Consider the following 20,897-nt stretch of genomic DNA (forward strand, 5'->3'; position numbering starts at 1 on the left):
TTCAAAGAAGACACTCCATTAAAAGCCTATCAAAAGTTTGGGGGTGCTTAGCAGGACGTCTTCAACTATATTCTCCAAGACTGAGTAGATTGTGCAGCAAACCAATGTCCACTCACCACTCCCCATTTTGCAAATTTTTGGTGTACCTAGATCAAGCAGCATAAACAGGTGTCTAACTGTTCCTGACCATAGTGTGACTTCCCTTCCTGCCCCAGGAAATTTATCTAGGACAGAAGAGGATCTTCTAGTGTGTATGTCCCATTTCAGATTTTCTTCTCACCCATAAAACACTGTGTATAACTCTGGCTGCTGCCACCACCCAGGTTCATTACCATCAGCTCTCACAGGATGAACCCAACTTCCCAAATCCCCAAACCGCCCTTAAGCATCAACACTCAAGTGCTCCTCCTGGACCTCACTGCCATGCACCGAGTTGCCATCTTCTGTGGAATTAGGGGACGTTTCTCCACCTTCCTCATGTGACTGCAGCTCTTAGATCATCACTCTAGGTGTTGGGGTGTCCTGCTTCTAGTGTCCCCACTGCGAACACAGGGCCTTCCAGAGAGGACAAGTTCCATGAAGGTTTGTGGAATAAGTGAGCCAGAGCGGGGCACTTATTAAGTCGGATCAGGCTTTTTGTGCTTTCTTTAAAAATTACTTGAAAAAATCCAGTTGAACAGAGATAGTTTAGCTGTATAAAATGACAGACAAGAAGTACAGAGGAACTCACCTCAAATACATTTTATTTCCTAATTCTTACTAAGTAGTATCATATTTCCAAAATAGTTATTTTCCAAGTCCATGTAATCTTGTTCTGGATCACAAAATAAAATAAAGAGTTCACAATCACTTTTACAAAACAGCAAAACTCGTGTTCTTGAACTGGTGAGCACAAACACACTGTGATCAACGCTACTAACATAATTGGACACTGAAGCTCGTTAGGCCTTCTATTACAAGGAATAACATTTGAAAAATTTCTAAAGGAAACAGAAGTGGATCTCCATGTTACTGTAGAGAACAGGAAGCCAAAGATGCTACACAACAGTTCCCCCAACTCTCCCAGCCGTCACGACTGAGAAGGCTGAATGCTCCCTCTTCAAACACAGAGGGAAGCATCAGCCTCCCTTCCTACCCCCAGGACAAGCTGCTGGATGTGGGCCTGAAAGGAGCCTGGCTGCTGTTCTGGCTCAGGGCCCCTCTTCCTCCTCCCTCACACCTATGCCCACCGGGGTGGGAAGAACCTGGGACCCCTTCCATTGACCCTGTGCAGATAGTCCTTGACTTTCTGCTTGCTGGTCTCTGCATAGGCCCGGGGACCCCACAGGAACTCGTAACGAGCAGGGTGGCTGTAACGCACCTGCCGGTACTTCAGGTACCCCGCCCGCACCCACACTTGGGTCAGCAGCTCCTTGGGCTCCCCATAGATGCAGTGCTTTATCCCAGCAAATACCCCCATCCTGCTGAGTGCTCCCCAGATGTTCTCCTCACTGACCCGGTCCCCTGCTAGGAGAATCAGGCTCAGGACCGTCACCAGGAGGCCAGCCTTTGGTATGCTCTGCTCATCCGTCTGCATCTCATTGAGGGTGAGGCCCAGGATGGGGACCATGACATAGATGTGCTCTCTGTGGTCCACCTCTTTCATATCCAGGCCAAAGGCCAGCCGCAGGCACTGTGTGGCTTTACGGAAGACCACTGGGAAGTGGGCCTGGTTATCCCTGAGGACTGTATTCAGCATTTCAGCCTGGAAAATCGGCTCCTTGGTGCCATACTTGAGGAGCAGGAACTCCAGTAGCTGAGTCGTCATCCCATTCAGAGCCTGCTTGAGCAAGATCTCCGCATCTCCAGCGGCAGAGGAAAATGAGACTGGAGGGAAGGAGGCCAGAGGGGTTGAGGCATCCTCCGCCTCAGCCCCCAGGAGCTGCGCCTCCACTGGGCCCTCGGCCTGGATTTGGCCCTGAAGGTCTTCCTCAGAAGTGCAGAGCTCATTCGTCGGGACCACAGGCATGATGACTGGGGTCTTGTGCCCAGTGTGGGTGTGGCAGGGGGCAAATGGAGACCACTGACCTGGGAAAGAGAGAGAGTGTAAATGGTCTCAGTTTTGAGATGCTCCATGGGTGGCTTTGACTGAGTCCACTTACTGGTCTTCCTTGAGGGCTGCTCTTGGGCGTTACAGGGGCGCTCCTCCTTGGTGGTCAGTCCCCTGTCAAACGAGAAAGAGAAATTCCGGCTCAGGCTGCAGCCAGTACAGCCTGAGGTTCTGGGCCTGACAAGGTGGGGGGATTAGGGCCTTTTGAGGTCCTCTCTGTTCTGGGATGGGGAGCCCCTGTGCACACTCAGGACACCCACCTCACCTTGGCACTCCTGTGACCTCAGAACACAGACCTCAGACCTCCACTTTTGCCTCCTGGTTCCTGGAGCCCCCGTGAGACAAATGGAGGGGGCACCCCGGGGGTAGACTGTGGCACAGACCTCGGCCTTCAGTGCTGGTATGAGGGGTTGACTCTGTGAGGTCCCCCCAGATCTGGGGTAGGTAGTCCCATCGGGACTTTACTTTGGGGTCATCTGAGTAGGACCTACCATCGGCAGCACCAGCTGCAAGAGACCAAAGCCAGAAGAGGGGCAAGGCCGGGTACAGGGGGTGAAGGGATAGAACCACCAAATCAGGCTAGGCCAATCAGCCTGCTATGGACCCCATCTTATGGAAGGGACAGTCATTAGGGGCCCATCTGACCCCTGCGGTCTCTCTCAGTGGTAGCTGAACCAGGACTCACCAGGGCCTGGCCTTTCAGCAGAAGCCAACCACAGGCCTGCCGGTTGGTATGGAGGGGAGTGGAGCCAGGGGCAGGTGTGTCAACCCATCCAAGGCCTGGCCCCCTGAAGCAAGCACCTGGCAGCAGATGGGAGCCTTTACAGGCAACCTGAAACATACTTTTCTGTACTTTCAGATAAGAGACAAGCTATGGATCCCATCTCCATCCCCTTTCCCCTCCCCTACACTGGGCCAGAGCTGCCTCTCCACATGACCTCTGTGACATCATGAAACAAGTAAGGAAGGGACTACTTAATTGGCTGCCTGGCCCACGACCCAGATTCTAGAATCTCCAGACAATATTGGAAACTGAGACCCTGGTCTGAGGCCCTTCTGCCCTGAGCATTCACTGCTTGGGTAGAGAATGCTCCTGAGGTAGACTGGCTTCCCACAAGGCGCTTGCAGCCCCACTGGCCCCATCAACTGATGGGGAGCCCACAGCAGGGGACCGCCATGATTCCTCCCTGGATCCAAACGTGGATTCTCAGGGGTGGCTTTGGAGAAGAAGGGTGACCAACCCGAGAGCCCAAGACAACCTGCCACCACAGGGCCCAAACCCAGAAACGGCCAACGAGGATGAGAACAATGCCGTCCTCAGGCTGTCCTTCCCTAGAAGCTCTGGGTGATGGTGGAGGATGCGGCCGTCACCTCTGCACTGGAATGACGAGGGAGACATGGTGGTCATCAAAGCAGATCTCTTCCAGACAGAGGTCCTGCAGTGCAGGGGCGCAGACAGGATCTTCAAGACAGACAGCATCAAGACTTTCATCTGCGAACTGAACCTGGATGGGTTCAGGAAAATCTGACCTTCGGGTCACTCTGTGGGGAAGAAGAGGATGATGGTAATGTAGAAAGCCCTTCTGGGGAGACTAGACTAGACAAGCTGAGTGCTGGACTGGTTTCATTTCCCAGGAGAACTTTTTTCTCGTGAGAGGGTGGTTAAGGAAAGAGGAGAAAGCAGGACCTGTCATGTTCCACCAACCCCCTTACAAAGGGTCCATAGGGGTGACTCCAGACCCTGAGGGGCCACTTGAAATCAGGGAGAGCCAGTAACACTTCAAGGAAGGCTGACCCTGAGGGACCTCTAGGGAGCACACTCACTAAGGCCTCATAAGCTGCCAGGAATGAAGAGACTTTATCTCCATATTTAGGCAAGGTCAAGACGTGGTGGGGAGGAGGGCAGTGAGGAATTGCTATTCTCCCACACAGCGGCTAAAGTGATTCATTTCCTTTCAGATCTATCGGAACTCCAAGTTTCAGGAGACACCTCTCCTCCTGCAGGACATCTGGAGGAAAGGTGACCCCAGAATAAGTGCTTAGCCCTCCACCAGCGCAACAGCGACCCCAAAGAGAAAGAAGCAAGCTGTGGTGACCAGACTCCTAAATTCCATCACAATGAGTCCACCCAAGAGGCTGACAAGAAGGCCCAGAAAGGAATCCCAACAGCTCACAGAACGCTTGGCTGGTGCTCATTTGTGTTCTGTGGCCTTTGGTCTATGAGCAGTGTAGCTGAGGGGGCCAGGGCAAACCATCTCCCTAGCGAGCAGGGTGGGCCCAGTGGAGAGGGCATGTCCAGCAATGCCACGTCTGTCCCCAGCTACTGCAGGAAGGGATGGCGCAGGGGAACTGCCCTAGAGCCCCACAGAGTACCCAGGTTATGGTTTGGTGATGACTATGTACATCTATTATTCCATTGTGATGGTTGTCATTTCAGCTGTGGCCCCAAATGAGGCCCCTGAGGTGGATGAGCAGGAGGATTCCTCAGTTTACAAGTGTGCCCTCTGTAAGCAGTTTAAGGACAATCCCAATCCCTGAGCCGCCAGGTCCCTAGTGACACTCAAAAGCACTCTCTTGTAATAAAAATATGTATTTCTAGCTCTAATAAAGTACAGCAAAACTCCATGGGAATAAATAAAGTATTGAATGAGAACTGCAAGTCTGTGTTCTTTCTGTCTGTCCATGCTACTCACACATGGCACTGGGTGAGCCCGATGAGGCTGGAAGCCCACGCCCCAGGCAGGCCTCAGTCCAGTCCCCATGGTACCTTTTCATCTGAAGCAGTAGCATTTCACACATTCGGCCAAGAGTGTGGCTCCGGAGCCATGCGCTGAGGCCAGCCCAAGATGGGCTGGTCCCTGCTCCTTGCCTGCCACACAGCAGAAAACCCGGTCTGGCTCCTGACCATGGGGGTGTCACCTTCCATGAGTCATGCACCCTGAAGCAGAATGGGCTCCTCCTGGGTCCGCTGATGATGCCACAAGTTTCTGATCAGCAGCTGAGCCTCTCCAGACCCTGATCCAGGGGCAACCGCAAGAGGCCTGCTGGAAAGCAGGGTCACCCCACTCACCAAGGGCCTTGCAAAAACATGACTTCAAATCCAAACACAAGTACAAGTTTCCACAAGGTGAACACCAGCCCTTGTTGCTCTGCCCCCACAGCTGTATTTAGGAGCCTAACTTTGGATATGGAGCAGCCAGGCACTGTGTCCAACACACATGCTTTGTGAGCCAAGGGACACTTTACAGTAGGGCAAGGGTCACCTGCAAGGACAAACCACGGCTGGTTTCTGGGCCTGCGGGCCTCTCCATGTGCTGGAGGCCTAGCCAGCTGCTGACACGCAGCCTCACCCCCGGCATTCCCCCATCGGTCCCCTGGACACTGTTCCAATATCGGGGAATTTGGACCAGAACAGAGAGGGGAAAGCACTAACCGGTTTCTTAACAACACATTTCTCTCAAGCACAAAGACCCAGCAGGGCCAAAACGAGTGGTGACATCTTTTTGTAAAGGTACAGTCCTGGAGACTCTTGCTGAGCCCAGAGTCCTGGCCCCCAGCCCTGCACCAAGTGGGCAGCTCACTGCAGGGTGGGGCGGATTCAGACCGAACCAGACCAGCATGTCCAGGGCATGGTGGCGACCAGATGGTGTCACCATGAGCTGGTCTCTCGGTCACCTTCCTCTCGAGAGCCCAGTCTGGAGAGGCCTCCTGACCAAAGTGGCTCAGGTGCTTGGGATGTCCACCTGGAAGATGTCCTTCCTGGCCCTCCCCAGGACGGGCTGTAGCAGCCAGCGAGGGTCGGCGAGCGCAGTCAGGCACTTCCATTGCAGGTCGGGCAGCATGGCTTGATTCTCCAGCTCCTCCACCTCATCACAACCTAGGTTTTCTGGGCACAGCAAAGTGACCCCCATCCACGAGACCTGTGTGCAAAGACAGGACACAGAAGGAGAACAAGGCGATTCAAAGTCATGCCTGCTAGAGACTAAGACTGCATCACAGAAGAGACCCAGAGTGAACTGGGTCCTCTGGCTGAGCATTTCAGGCGGGTTCACCTCAGCAAAGGGAACTCGGGGTAAGGCCAAGCAAGGGAGGGAGTGAAATGAAAGGGAGAGGCCTGGTGCTCCATGAACCCACCAGGCCATGGGCACCTCTCAGTCTGCCCACTGCAGGCTTCAGGGACAGAACAGGGGGGCACCAGCGGGGAGCCTACAGACATCAGGTCCCCAAGCGATTCACCAGCAGACAGGAGTTGCTGTGGGGCCTCACTCCTGTGGAGTCAGGGGACTTGCTCAGGCCCGGCTGCAGGCATTAGGGCTGGGGAACCCAGACTGGGTGCTGTTCTACCTCTTATGGTCTCTGCTGGGCACACCCTCCCCCCCCCCACACACACACACAGAGGCAAGTGCCACAGGCAGACCCGGATATGCCTCTGCCTTTCAGAGCACAAATGGGGACTGAGGCCCAGAGTGGGGGTCAGACACCTCGGGCCACCATTTCCAAGCCCAGGGACCCTCGCTGCCCCTCTGAAGAAACCTCAGCCCCACCCCTCCTCCCCCTACCAACCGGTTCAACAGAAAACAAATGACCACAAGCTGGCTGAGATCCAGGGCAGCACCAGGGGCCATGTGGGCAGCGCGGGGCAGGGTGTCACTTGCCAGCGATCACTCCGTGGCCGAACTTTTCCCTATCTCGCAGCAAGGCCTGGATCTGGACAGGGCTCATCCCCAGCCTCTGCTCTAGCAGCTCTTGCCAGTCCACATCCTCCCAGTCCCAGTGCCCAATGTGGACAGCCAGGGTAGAGTGCTGGGTCCACATAGCACGGGCCACCACCACATCTCCACGGTCTTGACACCGTAAGGCTGTCGGAAGGACAGACAGCCGAACTTCATCTCCCAGGGCTCCCAGGACCTCACGTGGGTGTGGAAACACAGAACCACAAAGGCCAGGAGCCTGACACAGCAGCCTCCAAGCTCACAGCCCTGGGCCAGACATCAGCTCCACATGTCCGAGCATCCTCCAAGCCTGCTAATACAGAATATGGGGGAGGGGATGGGTCACAGAGGGCTGGCTCCTTCCATCCATCTCCACACTGTCCGTTGACAGGGGTTGGCAACCCAGAGGACCCATCCATCACATGCAGTCTGTGGGGAGGTCAAGAAGGAGGGCGGGGCAGTGGGAGAGAGGCATGTGGTGAGTTCCAAGACAGAGGGCCCTTAAACCCTGGGAGCAGTGAGGCAGGAGGGCAAGCCCCTAGGCTTCACAGCCCAGTGGCAGGGCTGTGGTCCTCTTTCAGCACAGACAGACACAGTCCTGGGCTTGGCTTCCCCCGGCCCAAACACTGCCCCCACCCCACCCCTCAACTCCCTGGCTCCATCCCTGCCCATGCTCTGCAGAATCCCCATCTTAGCCCAGGCCTGCTGAGCACAGATCCGTGCAAACCAATCTGGCCTTGGCCCTGGACGGCCCTGCCAGGTGTCTTCCCCATGCCTTTGGGAACCACGTTCCTTGCAGCCCTTCCCACACCACTGCCTCCACTGTCAGCAGATGCCCCAGCCCCCACCTAGAGCCTAGAGAAAGAACGAAGGAGAGCAGGAACTACTGGGACGGGTGCACTCTGTGTCACTGCTAAGGCCTGGAATGGCACCATGCAGGGATTACAGAATTCAAACCTCAAATAACCCACTATGTTACTCTCACATCTTTCCATGGCTGAGGAGGTGCCAGGGATAGAGAGATAGCCCATTACTGCAGGGGACTTGATCACATGCACCTCCTTCCTCACTTCTTTCCTTGTACCTGGAAGGGCGTCCCTGTTTACTGGAGTGGGGTGATGGCAGGGGAGCAGAGCCGCTGGCCTGAACCTCAGTAGATTCTCAGCACCTCTAGCAGGGAGCTTCCGTTTCCACGAGACTATGAGGATGGGGACGTAGTCTCAGAGGCACCCAGCATAGGGCATCCTGGGCCTTCTCTTCCCCAAGCACAGCAGAGCCACAGTTCTCACAGGCCCAAGAGGTCCCACATGATCTGCCTCCTACCCTGGCAGCCTGCTCTCCTTGCCCCTGGATTCACCCACAATAGCTATGAAGGCCATCCTTCCATCCTTGGAACATTCCAGTGTGTTCCTACCTCAGAGTGTTTGTAGGGTGTGAGGAGTCACATTGTGTCCCCTCAAGTTCAGGTGCTGGAGCCTCAATCCCAAGTACCTCCGTGTGACCTTACAGACAAAGGAAAGGTCTTCACAGAGCTGATGGAAGTCCAGTGAGTTCATTAGGATGGACCCTCCTCTAACAGAATGGCTGTCCCCATACAAATGACACATTTAGAGACAGACAGGCACACAAGACAACTCCAGGTGAAGAGGAAGCCCAAGCCCAGGCACACCCACCATGGCCAGCAATGCCCCGGAAGTGAGAGGGGAGAGATGGGACAGACTCTCTCCACAGCCCTCACAAAAGCCAATGTCAGTTGACACCTCCACGTTGGCTGCTGGCCTCCTGAACCAACATGGTTTGTAGTTTGAGCCACCCAGCCTGTGTGACCCTGACATGAAAACTTTTCTCCAAAGAAGACCCTTTCTCTAAAGATGACACAGAATGCCAACAGGCACATGAAAAGATGCTCAACATTCTTAATTATTAGACAAATGCAAATCAAAACTCCAATGAAGTATCACCTTATACTGGTCAGAATGGTCATCATCAAAAATCCTATGAAGAATAAATGTTGGAGAGGGAGCAGAGAAAAGGGAACCCTCGTACACTGTTGGTGGAAATGTAAGTTGGTACACTCAATATGAAGAACAGTATGGAGGTTCCTTAAACAACTACAAAACGAACTACCATATGATCCAGCAATCCCATTCCTGAATATATACCTAGATAGACAGGAACTCTAATGTGAAAAGATACATGCACACCAACATTCATTGTAGCATTATTTACAACAGACAAGATATGGAAGCAACCTAAATGTCCATTGACAGATGACTGTATAAAGAAGATGTGGTATACACCCACACACAGACACCCACACACACACACACACACACACACACACACACACACAACACAGGAATACTACTCAGCCATGAAAAATAATGAAGTAATACCGTTTGTGGCAACATGAATGGACCTGCTGCTGCTGCTAAGTCTCTTCAGTCGTGTCCGACTCTGTGCAACCCCAGAGACGGCAGCCCACCAGGCTCCCCCATCCCCAGGATTCTCCAGGCAAGAACACTGGAGTGGGTTGCCATTTCCTTCTCCAATGCATGAAAGTGAAAAGTGAAACTGAAATGGCTCAGTCATGTCTGACTTCATGACCCCATGGACTGCAGCCTACCGGGCTCCTGTGCCCATGGGATTTTCCAGGCAAGAGTACTGGAGTGGGTTGCCATTGCCTTCTCTGAGGATGGACCTAGAGAGTATCATATTAAGTGAAATAAGTCAGAAAGAGAAAGACAAATATTCTATGGTAAGACTTATAGGTGCAATCTAAAAAGGTGATGCAAATGAAATTATTTACAAATCAGAAAGACTGAAAACAAAATTATGGTTACCAAAGGGGAAAAGCAGGGAAAGGGATAAATTAGGAGTTTGGGATTAACAGATGCACACTACTATGTATAAAATAGTACTACTGTAGCACTGGAGAAGACTCTTGAGAGCCCCTTGGACAGCAAGGAGATCAAGCCAGTCAACCCTAAAGGAAATCAACCCTGAATATCCATTGGAAGGACTGATGCTAAAGCTGAGGCTCCAATACTTTGGCCACCTGATGGGAAGAGCCAACTCACCTGGGCTTTGTCCTCTCCCCACCTGAGCCACTGCTCCTCACACCAGGTCCCCAGTCTCTCATAGACCTTGATGTCAGGAAGTCAGGACAGGCCTAGTGTGCTTTCTCACCCCAGGGGCTCCCAGCGCGGACAACAGGGGCGGGGATCTGTGGGCTTCTGTCAGTCCTCCCTTGGGGTCCCCTCAGTCCTCCCTCAGGACCTCACCTTGTCTCCAGGTAGGACTTCGGATTCTCTCCTGTCCCCTACTAAGGCCCCAGCCCTTATACCAGGACCTCAGTCTCTCTGAGACTCGGAATGTCAAGATTTTCACTCCCTCCAACAGTACCCCAGTCTCTCTGAGACCCGAATGTCAGGAAATACAGCATGTGCTCATCCGCCCTATGTCCTCCCAGAGGCCACCCTGCTCTTGGGCCCAAGGTCCGCTCAGTCCTTCCTCAGAGTCCTTACCTTGACTCTCAAAAGAACTAAGATCTTTCCCTCTGCCCATCTGAGGCCCTGCCCCTTCTAACAGTTGCCTAATGTCTCTGATACACAGATGCGAAGTCAGAACAGGCTGCCAAGTGCTCATCTTACCACCAGGGCGGCCCAGGGCTGACAGCAGGGTCAGGGATCTGTGGGGTTCCTTATATCCTCCCTCAAGGACCTCATCTTGAGCCCTGGCAGATCCGGGGATGCCCTTTGTGTTGAACAGAGGCGGGACCCTCACATCAAGGCTCAGGGAGCACAGACGGTGTATGAGCACATGCTGCATTTCCTGACATCTGGGTCTCAGAGAAACTGGGGACCTGGGAAAAGGGATGTAGCCTCAGGTAAGCAGAGGGAAGAAGTCCAGCTCCTCCAGGGTTTCAAGATGAAGACCCTCAGGGACGACTGAGAGGATCCTGGACCCCAGTCAGAGGAGACCTCAAAGAAACCTGTAGCTGCTATTGGCCCTTGGAGACCCTGGGGTAGGATGAGCCCAACATGCAGGGTCGCACTTCCTGACATCTGGGTCTCAGACTGGGGACCTCGCATATGGGGCAGGGCCTCAGGGGGGCCGATTCCCAGGTCCTGCGGGGTGTCAAATTGAGGACCCTGAGGAGGGACTAGAGGACCCTGGTCCCCAATCAGAGGAGACCTCAGAGAAGCCCATCTCTGTTGTCAGTCCAGGGCAACCGTTGGGTCAGGATGAGCGCAACAGGCATGCGCTGACCTCCTGACATCCGGGTCCTCAAGAGACTGGGGTCTTGGAATAAGGGGTGGGGCTTCAGTTGCGGAGAGGTGAGAATCCAGGTCCTGTGCGGAGGCAAGGTGAGGTACCTGCAGGAGGACTGGGGGGACCCTGAGTGAGGACCGACAGAACCCCACAAATCCCTGCCCCTGTAGTTGGCCCTGGGAGACTGCGGGGAGAGCACACTTGGCCTGTCTGACTTCCTAACAATAGGGTCTCAGAGAGACTGGAGGCCTTGTGAAAGTGGCGAGGTCTCAAAATGGCAGATGGGACAGCCCTGGGTGCTGCCTGGAGTCCAGGCTCCATGTGAGGATGGACTGAGGCTGTTAGACCCCAACGGGGAGGGATCTTGACCATTGCAAGAGGGTTTTGGAGGGCCCAGAGTGGGGTGAGCAGTTTCTTGACCTCTGTCTGGCTTAGGGACCTCAGGATGTGAGGTTTTCGGGTGGAGGGTGGAGGCTTCAGGTTGGCAGAGGCTGGACTGCCCGGACTGAGCAGATGCCTGCCCCGTGGTCAGTTCTTGGAGGCCAGGCGGGACATGAGGAGCAGCTGAGGACCAAGCATCTCCCCAGCCTAGAACCCCCGGGAGGCCCTGAGCAGGTGTGGCCAAATGTGGGGCCTCTCAGCACTTTCTGTACAGACTCGGGTCTTGTTCTGAGTTACCCTACAGGCCCCCAAAGGGGAAGGTCCAGGCCGTGCCAAGGGAAAGGGGAGAACCACAAGGGAGCCCTGAGGGGACCTCCCACGCCACAACTGGGGAGACCTCACAGAATCCACTCCTCCAAGCACAAAAGGCCCAGGGCTGTGCCACACTCTACCCACAAGGTGTCCCGATCATTTCTCTCACAGGAGCTCCAGGAACCAGGAGGCTGAGGCGGAAGTCTGAGGCCCGTGTCCTGAGGTCAGAGAGCAGAGGAGGTCCAGGCAGTACCAGGAGTGAAGGTGAGGAGGGTTTCCTGAGTGGGGTTCCCTATCCCAGAACAGAGGAGACCCCAGAAGGCCCTAATCGCCCTGCTTTGTCAGTGCCAGAAATCTCAGGCTGTGCTGACTGCACCCTGGGGAGCCACTTCACTTCTTCCTTCAGGTAGCCAAGGGACTGGCCGCCCAGGATGAGTGCCCCTGTGAGGTCTGAGTGAACCCTCAAGGGGAGACCTGTAAGTGGCCTGTATCAGACCGCCCAAGGCCTCCCGTGGGTTCTGGGCTGGGGAGATGCTTGGTCCTCAGCTGCTCCTCATGTCCCGTCTGGCCTCTGTGCACTGACCACAGGGGCAGTGGGGTTCTCAGCCCAGGCCATTCCCACCCCCTCCTCCCCTAAGCCCCGTGGTCCCCATCTGTCCCCCTGTCTCACGCCTGTCTGGGGTTTGATCACAGGCATCGTGCTCTTGGTGGAGATGAGTGAGCTGAGCAAACTCGAAGAAGACCTTCAAGACCCAGGCGAGGCCCAGGGCCCGGTGGAGGTGCAGCTCTTGGGGGCTGAGGTGGGGAAGGCTGCATCCCCCTCGGCCTCCTCTTCCACAGTGTCCTCCTCAGCCCCTGGGGAGGCCTTGCCCCTGCAAGCTCTGAAGGAGATGATAACTAACCTGATGAACTTCCTGCTCCTCAAGTATCGAGCCAAGGAGCTGACCTCCCAGGCAGAAATGCTGAAGAAGGTCCTCAAGGACAACCAGGAGCACTTCCCGGTGGTCTTCAGACTAGCCTTGGAGTGCCTGCAGCTGGTCTTTGGTGTGGAGGTGAGGGGGGTATACCCCAGGAAGGACACCTATGGTATGATCCCTGCCCTGGGCCTCACCTGTGATGCAATGCAGAGCAATGGGCGGGGCCTGCCCAAGACTGGTCTCCTGGTGCTGGTCCTCAGCCTGATCATGAGGAATGGAGACCCCGCCCCTGAGGAAGTGGTCTGGGGAGCACTCAGCAGGATGGGGGTGTGTGTTGGGAGGGAGCACTCCATCTTTGGGGAGCCCAGGGAGCTGCTGACCCAAGTGTGGGTGCGGGAGGGGTACCTGGAGTACCGGCAGGTGCCTGACAGTGACCCTGCTCACTACGAGTTCCTGTGGGGTCCCCGGGCCTATGCGGAGACCAGCAAACAGCAAGTCATGGCATTTGTGCTCAGGGTCAGACAAAGGGCTTGGAGGGCCTTCCCACTCCAGTCTACAGAGGCTGTAAAGGAGAAGGACAAGGAGGCCTGAGCCAGAGCGGCAGCCAGGGTAATCCTTCCCTTTGCGATTGAAGAGGGAGCATTCAGCCTTCTCAGAACTGAGGGCCTGGGCCAGTTGGGGGAGCCATTGTGTAGCGTCTTTGGGTTCCTGTTCTTTATGATGACAGGCAGATTCATCTCTGTTTGCTTTAGAAAATTGTCAAACTTGAATTGTTGTAATGGAAGGCTAAATAAAGTTCAGTGTCTCAGCTTTGTGAATGAAGTTGATCACAATGTGTTTGTGCTTACCCAGTTCAAGAACAAGAGTTTTGCTATTTTGTAAAAGCAGTTGGGAACTCTTCCATCTTGTTTTGTGGTCCTGAACAGGATACAGTGGAATTGGAATTAGGACTGTTTTGGAAATGTGAACTTACTGAGCAGTCGTATTGATGGGGGAAGAATTAGATGATAAAAGTAATCATAGTGAATTCATGCTTCTGTCCTTCTTGTGTATCATTCTCAAAAACTAAATTATCTCTGTTTATTTGGATTTGCCTGGGTTATTTAAGGAAGTAGCAGACAGTTCATCTGAGCCCCCTGCTCACTGGCTCATTTATTCCGAAGACCTTTATGGAGCTTCTGCTCCATGAAAGGCCATGTTAGCAGTGGGGACACTAGGAGAAGCAGGACACCCCCACCTCGAGCAATGGTCTCAGAGCCACAGTCACACAAGGAAGGTGGAGAGATGTCCCCTAGTCCCACGGAACAAGGCAACACCGGAAGGGGTGGTGGGGCTCCAGGAGGAGCACTCAAGTGTCAGTGCCTGAGCCAGGGTGGTTTGGGGCTTTGAGAAACTGGGTTCCTTCTGTGGGAGGTGATTGTGATGAGGCTGGTTGGTGGCAGCCCTCAGACTTACAGGCAGTGTGCCATGAGGTTGATGGGAAAGTCTGAAATGGATCATTGCTGTGAGGTGTCCTTTTGCATCTTGGATAAAGCCCAGAGAAATCTCTTTCTGAGGCAGGAAGGAAGGGGTCCTTCCTGGCTCCTGAAGCGTTGCTGTTGACCACAGGGGCAAAGGAGGTGTTTTCTACCACCCCCCCCATCTGCTACAAATCCTGAAGAAATGCGAATCTTGCTCTTTGAAGTATTTCCCTGTATTCCCTTGGCTAGCCAATCTCTCTGCCCTGGGAAAGCTGATTACCAAGTATACTGAAATGACAATTTATTTGGTCATCTGGACTGTATTTCAGCCACTTGTGAGCATGGTCTAGATTTCAGTGGGAAGAAATGTGTGAGGAGAAGCTGCAAATGTGGACAGGACATGCTGGGTGTCTGGAATCCTGGGAATAAGTTTCACAGCTGGGAAAGACACTGCTCCCCACCCCCAAACACACACAATGCCCAAATTGAATAATATATCCTCCAAGAGGAAAACACTCAGAGCAGCAATTTTGACTGGTTTTCTATTCTGTTTCCTATTGACCTGCCGATTTTCTGAGGTGTCTTGAAAACAAAACAGTTTCCTGTGGAGAGAGGGACAGACTCTGGATCTGAATAACACTAGAAATAAGTACGCGCCAGTAAAGATGTAACATCTGCCAGCGTCCCTGGGTTCAGGCAGGTTGAGAAGTGTGGAGGCAGCAGAGGATTTACAGGTTAAGGCTGTGCCTGGCATCAAAAGGCAGGAGCGACTTCCAGGCCTAATGAGGTGGTGAGGTCACTGTGGTAGGGGGTGCAGATGGGTGCAGGGGGCTGAAGGGGCAGCTTTCCGTGCTGAGTGCCAGAAACAATGGGAACAGGAGATGTGATTCTGCTCACATATGTGGCACCTGCCAGGTAGTCAGTGGACACTTGGAAAAGGTGGAGAATTTCAAGACCCATGTAACCTGCTCAGACTCTCCTCCCCAAAACAAAGGAGATTTTGTCGTCATAAATTCTAACCACTGTTCTTTGTTGAGCATTTGCTTGGAAGTGTGGGATTGAAGAGATGTCAGGTGCTCAGTCACCTTTGTCTTCCTCTCTCCCTGCACACATGGGGACACGACCTTGCCAGGCCTCTTCACTTAGGAAGGGTCACGTGATGAACCATGGCCAATGAATTTTAAGCAGAAGTATTTTTGTCAGGACCATTTGTTTTGAAGGAACATAGGCACCCAGGGGTTAATCCTCAAGCTAGGGCAACACACAGACACAAACCACTCCGAGTGTGGTTCCTCTCCCAGAGACTAAAGTCCTGCACCTCTGACCTTTGAGAGAGGCTGCCCCACAGGGAGCTGGCTGCAGGAATTCCTCCCACCACACCCACAGTCACACCCCTGCTGCCCCCCCTGAACCACACTGTCAGCCCCCTTGGGGCTGTGCTCAGTCTCCATCAGGAGGGCAGCAGCCAGCTGCCAAAGTTCCCTGTTGGGGTTGGGGGCATCCTCCTTGTGAGGTCCAGCCCGAGGCCACCCACTTCTGCTGCCCACAGCACCCCCCTTCCCCAGAACCTGGGCTTGGGATTTGTCCTGCCTGCCCCCCACTCAGAGCCGCTTAGGCCCTGGTCCTGATGACCTCATGTGTGTATCTTTATCTGGAAGTCCCAGGGCAGCATCCCCTTCCACAGTGCTTCAGGTGGAGCCAACAGGACTTGACACAGTGTCTAGGTGATCTCCTTGTGGTGGGTCAGTAGTATTCATTGCCATAGAAGTGCAGGGCACATGTCTATGATCCTGAGGTGTATTAGACCATTCCTTGTGGAATCCCACGTGTTGGAGGAAACTCGGGGTCTTGTGAATGTGACTGTGAGGTCCTAGCTTTTGAGCCTGAGTGTGAGAGACAGAGGGGTATCTTATGAGCCATCCACAGAGCCAGCTAGGAGCTAGTCAGGCTGTTTGAGCAGAGGACAGGCTCTAGCAGATGGCAGGGTTGGTATCCTGGATGCTCTCCTAGGTGCAAGAGGCCCCAGACTCCAATGAGGATTTGGAAAGTAACCAGGTCCCAGGGGTGCAGGCTGCAAAGAGGGTCAGCCGCCCCATAGAGGTGGAAGCAGCAAGCCTCTAGAGATCCCATCTGACCTGGCTGGGAGAGGGAGGGGGGAGCAGATGCCTCTGCAGGTGAGCTGCTGCCTCGGTCTCCATGAGGACATCCGTGCTCTGGGGCCAATTCCAGGACCACAGCCCCGGGGGCCACTCCAGGATGGATACATGACACCTTCATAACAGGTACTCCTCATGCACCTTATTGGATATGACTGCTAGGTGTGGTTGGGATCTTGCTCTGGGTACATAAGAACCTCAGGCCTTTGGCTGCTAGGGTGCCCAAACTGCTCCCCACAACCAACTTATATGGAGGTCATTTCCAGTATCCAGCATCTTCAGCAGTAGCCTCTGTGTAGAAACACACGACCATGTTCCCAAGCTGATCTTGCCCAGGGCATCACAGATTGGACAGGTGCCACCCCTGGCTTAATGATTCTCAGTGAATGTTCTGCTCCTTTGTGAAGCCCCTGTGTTTCCTCACGGCTTCCCTGGAGGCTCAGCGTTAAAGAATCTGCCTGCAATGTGGGAGATGCAAGTTCGACCCCTGGGTGGGAAGATACTCTGGAGGAGGAAATGGCAGCCCATTCCAGTATTCTTGCCTGGGAAATCCCATAGACAGAGGAGCCTGGAGGGGGTCTACAGTCCATGGGGTTGCAAAGAGTCAGACACGACTGAGCGACTTGAGCACGCTGAGACGTACACCAAGGTAAAAGTTTGCTCTGGACCCTTGTATCCTTGGCAAGACACTTACCCCTGCCTGGATCTTGACAGACTTCTGTGGCAAATAATACTGGCAGACGTCTTAAAGCAGTTTTTGAGCAAGTACAGGGTTCCAGGTCTACACCTGGCCTTGGTTGGTGGCTTTTGCCACATCCAGGCAAAACATCTATGAGGTTGGATCAGGGCAGTGTTTGTGGGGCTTGAGAAAAAAGTGGATCCAGAGATGTTTCTGTGGTGGAAGAGGCCCGGTTAGTATATTATATGGGATTGGAGGTTAAGGGAGAGGAAAAGCTGAAGCTAATTTAGCAAGGGTTGTTTCACACTTACAGGTTCTGTGTGCTTGTGTTTGGTTTCCTTTTTGTTTCCTTTTTTAACGTACTCAGCATGTTTTGCCCAGAGTTCCCTTGTCTTTTTCATTGACACTGTCAATAGACTTTATTTTGACCTTTTCCTTTGTGACCCTTTAAGATTTGAATAATATTTGTGAAAATAGCAGAATCATATGCCCTCACCCCGTTTCTGCTGTCCCTAGTATCTTACCTTAATACAATACACTTATTACAATTAATGAGTAAGTATTGATGCATTATTTATTGTGAACTAAAGCCCATGCTTTATTCAGATTTCTATAGGTTTTACCTGCTCCAGGATCCTAACATTTAGTTGTAATGTCTCCTTGGGTTCCTCTTAGCTTTAACATTTCTTTATTTTCGATGATCTTGACAGTTTTGAGGAGTACTCAGTAGATGTTTTGTACAATGTCCCTTGATTAGCATTTGTCTGATATTTTACTGGTGCCTAGTCTGGGATTATGAGTTTGGGGGAGGAATATTACAGATGTTAAATCCCATTCTCATCACATCATATCAAGTGTATATACTATTAGCACAATTGATCACTGATGACACTCTCATTGATCATCTGGCTGAGGTAGTGCTTGTCATGTGTCTGTGCAATAAAGTGATTGTTTTATGCCCCCTTTCCATCCTGTCCTCTTTGGAAGAAAGTCTTGCTTCAGGGGTGGGGAGTTGTGCTCCACTTTCTAGAAGTGGGAGTGTCTGCATAAACTGGAATCTTTCTCGGTGGGAGATTTGTCCATCCTTGTTTGTGTAATTAAGAAATCATTTATTTTTCTCAGTATGGACTCATGGTATTTATATTACACTTTGGGTTAAAATCCAATACAACTTTATATATTTTTATTTTAAAATTGTTCAGATTGGCCATTGGGAGCTCTTCGTGTCAGCTCCCTTTGTATATACCTTTGTCATACCCCTGAAAACCTTGCTTCCTTTTTTGAAATTTTTTGAGCACTTTTTTTTCCACACCCTACAAAGATGCTCCAGGCTCATTTTCCATCTTTCCCGTCCCAATTCTAGAATCATCAATTTTTCCATGGAGCCCTTGTTCCTTTTATTGTCGTATGATATTGACAAAACTACATCTGTACACTAAGTGTGTTCACTGGTACTGAAGGGTCATTGATTCTCGGACCTCTTGGTGGTCAGAGCAAAGAATTATATGTGTACTTCCTATCCTGTGTTTATTTATATCTCTAGAAATACTTTGATGGTAATGATTTCATGGATATGACACCAAAAACAGAGCCAAAAAATAAAAATAAAAAAATAGATAAATTGGACCTCATTAAAAAAACAAAAACCTATGTGCATCAAAGAATACAATCAAGAAAGCTACCATATGATCCAGGAATTCCACTTCTGAGTGTATATTCAGAAGGAAATGAAAATAGAATATGGAAAAGATATATCTTCACCCCTACATTTATTGCAGCATTGGTCACAATATACAAAATATGGATACAACCTAAGTGTCTGTCGGATGAATGGATAAAGAAGATGCGACGTATTCAATATACAGCCATGTGAGAGAAGGAAATCCTGCCATTTACAACAACTTGGAAAGAGTTTGAGGGCATTATGCTAAGTAAAATAAGGGAGACAGAAAAAGATAAATACGATTTGTTATCACTTATATGTGGAGTCTAAAAAGGACAAACTGGGACTTCCCTGGCAGTCCAGTGGCTAAGACTCTGCACTTCCAATGCAGGGAGCATGGATTTGATCCCTGGTTGGGGAGTTAAGATCCCACATGCTGAGCAGCAAGGCCAAAAATTAAAAAATAAATAAAAATAAATTTAAAAAGTAAAATGGTCAGATAAACAGAGAAGAGAGTGGTGTTCACCAAGAATTAGGGGATGGGGAAATAGGGAGAGATTGTTCATAGGGTACTAGCCCCCACTTATACTACTAACAAGTTTTGGGATCCACTGTACAGCAGGATTCTTATAGCTCACAATTCTTTGTCAAATACTTGATTGTTGCAAAGAGAGTAGAACTTCTACATTCTCACCACAGAAAAGAAATGTGATAGGATGGAGGTGGTAGCTAATACTGTGTCAGTAATCATTTCACCATTTATAAATGTATCATATCAACATGGCAAGATTTTTGTTTGAACTCCATCCCTTCTTGCTAGTGAGGCTTCTCTTCTAGTGGAGTAAACCTCACTGCAATTGTAGTGTCATTCACCCATGTGATGCTTCCAGATTTCAGGAAGAAACAGTTTTCAGTGTGAGTGAAATTTTAAACATCCCATGGGCGATGCTGTCTCTTCTGGCTCAGATACAGCATCCACATGACACTCTGGAAACCATTCTGCAGCTCAGAATCCTTTTCTGCTTGTTTCAGTTTTTTGAAGTTGGATTCATGTTGATGTATGGCAAAACCAATATGATATTGTAAAGTAATTAGCCTCCAATTAAAATAAATTAAAAAAAATAAAGTTGGCATCTATATATTGTCGTACTTTTCTAATTTCAAATTCCCTTGCTTTCCCTGACTGAAAAGTAGGAACACCTAATGGGACTAGAGGACACCTACAGATTAAGAATTCTTTCCTGGTTCAACGATTTATTACTCACAAAGCGTCACCTCTCCCCCCACACGCAAAGCACAATGTGAGTCCATTTCCCAGCTTTGACAATAACCACCACACAATCAAGTTTAGTAAACACCACGGCTTCCCTGGTGGCTCAGACGGTAGAGCGTCTGTCTATAATGCGGGAGACCTGGGTTCGATCCCTGGGTCGGGAAGATCCCCTGGAGAAGGAAATGGCAATCCACTCCAGTACTCTTGCCTGGGAAATCCCATGGAAAGAGGAGCCTGGTAGGCTACAGTCCATGGGGTCACAAAGAGTCGGACACGACTGAGCGACTTCACTTTCACTTTCACGTGTTTACTATGGGTGCAGCTGCCTTCCATCCAGCATCTGTGCTGGGACTGCAGCCTTCTCTCAAGGGAGAAGGAGGCCCCCTCCTGAGTGAGGACAACACCCCGGAACAGAGGGTCTCATAGAATGCAACTCCACCATTACTGGGGACCCCGGGCCAGGCTGTCAGTCTAAGAACCCCTCCACCAAGCCCACTTCCTCAGTGAACTCGGGGAGCCACAGGTTTGGTCTGTGGGGTGCAGTCTCAGATGGGCAGAGGGAGGGCCCCACATCCTGCGGAGACTCGAGGTGTGGACCAGAGGAGACTGAGGGTTCCCAGGGAATGCATGTGCTGCCTTCCTGACAGCCATAGGGGACCATGGGGCATGGCGTCCGGATGTGACGTTACTGATTCCTCTGAGAGAGAAGTGAGGGCCTGGGTCACAGACTTCGGGTTCAGGTCAGCAGAGTGAACGAGCCCAGCCATGCTAGGAGTTAAGGTAGAACCCTGGGGACAAGGGGCTCTGAGGCCCCAGGACATACAGGTCATCACTGCTCTCAGCCTTGGGAGACCCTGGCAGGGTTGTGGGAATGAGTCCCCCACCCCGGTTTCCCTCTCAGGTGTGCTGGCTCGACAGGGCCTGGGTCTCAAGCGAAACAAAGTCAGGTGGGCAGAGGGTGGTGCCCAGACTAGCTGAGA

The 20,897-nt window shown here is 51.9% G+C and overlaps 2 protein-coding genes and 1 pseudogene across 2 annotated transcripts; 2 read left to right on the top strand and 1 right to left on the bottom strand.

The window, feature by feature from the left end:
• Nucleotides 1–736: 736 nt before the first annotated feature.
• On the bottom strand, nt 737–3,110 carry LOC785841 (melanoma-associated antigen 10). Its single transcript, XM_015458926.3, has 3 exons — nt 2,775–3,110; nt 2,142–2,203; nt 737–2,067 (listed from the first exon to the last, which is right to left on the bottom strand). The coding sequence occupies exon 3, from the start codon at nt 2,006–2,008 to the stop codon at nt 1,220–1,222; it is 789 nt and encodes a 262-aa protein (XP_015314412.2). The 5' UTR covers nt 2,009–2,067; nt 2,142–2,203; nt 2,775–3,110; the 3' UTR covers nt 737–1,219.
• LOC785821 (heat shock transcription factor, X-linked member 3-like) lies at nt 2,010–4,703 on the top strand (annotated as a pseudogene).
• Nucleotides 4,704–12,481: 7,778 nt separating this feature from the next.
• Nucleotides 12,482–13,785, top strand: LOC524050 (melanoma antigen family A, 10-like). Its single transcript, XM_015458178.2, has one exon. It carries the CDS (start codon nt 12,483–12,485, stop codon nt 13,275–13,277), a length of 795 nt encoding a protein of 264 aa, XP_015313664.1. The 5' UTR covers nt 12,482; the 3' UTR covers nt 13,278–13,785.
• Nucleotides 13,786–20,897: the final 7,112 nt, after the last annotated feature.

The sequence above is a fragment of the Bos taurus genome, chromosome X, assembly GCF_002263795.3.
Source record: "Bos taurus isolate L1 Dominette 01449 registration number 42190680 breed Hereford chromosome X, ARS-UCD2.0, whole genome shotgun sequence".
Taxonomy (NCBI): domain Eukaryota; kingdom Metazoa; phylum Chordata; class Mammalia; order Artiodactyla; family Bovidae; genus Bos; species Bos taurus.

What these genes read in the sequence shown, in the direction of transcription:
- LOC785841 (XM_015458926.3), bottom strand. Translation starts at nt 2,008, where the DNA reads ATGCCTGTGGTCCCGACGAATGAGCTCTGCACTTCTGAGGAAGACCTT.
- LOC524050 (XM_015458178.2), top strand. Translation starts at nt 12,483, where the DNA reads ATGAGTGAGCTGAGCAAACTCGAAGAAGACCTTCAAGACCCAGGCGAG.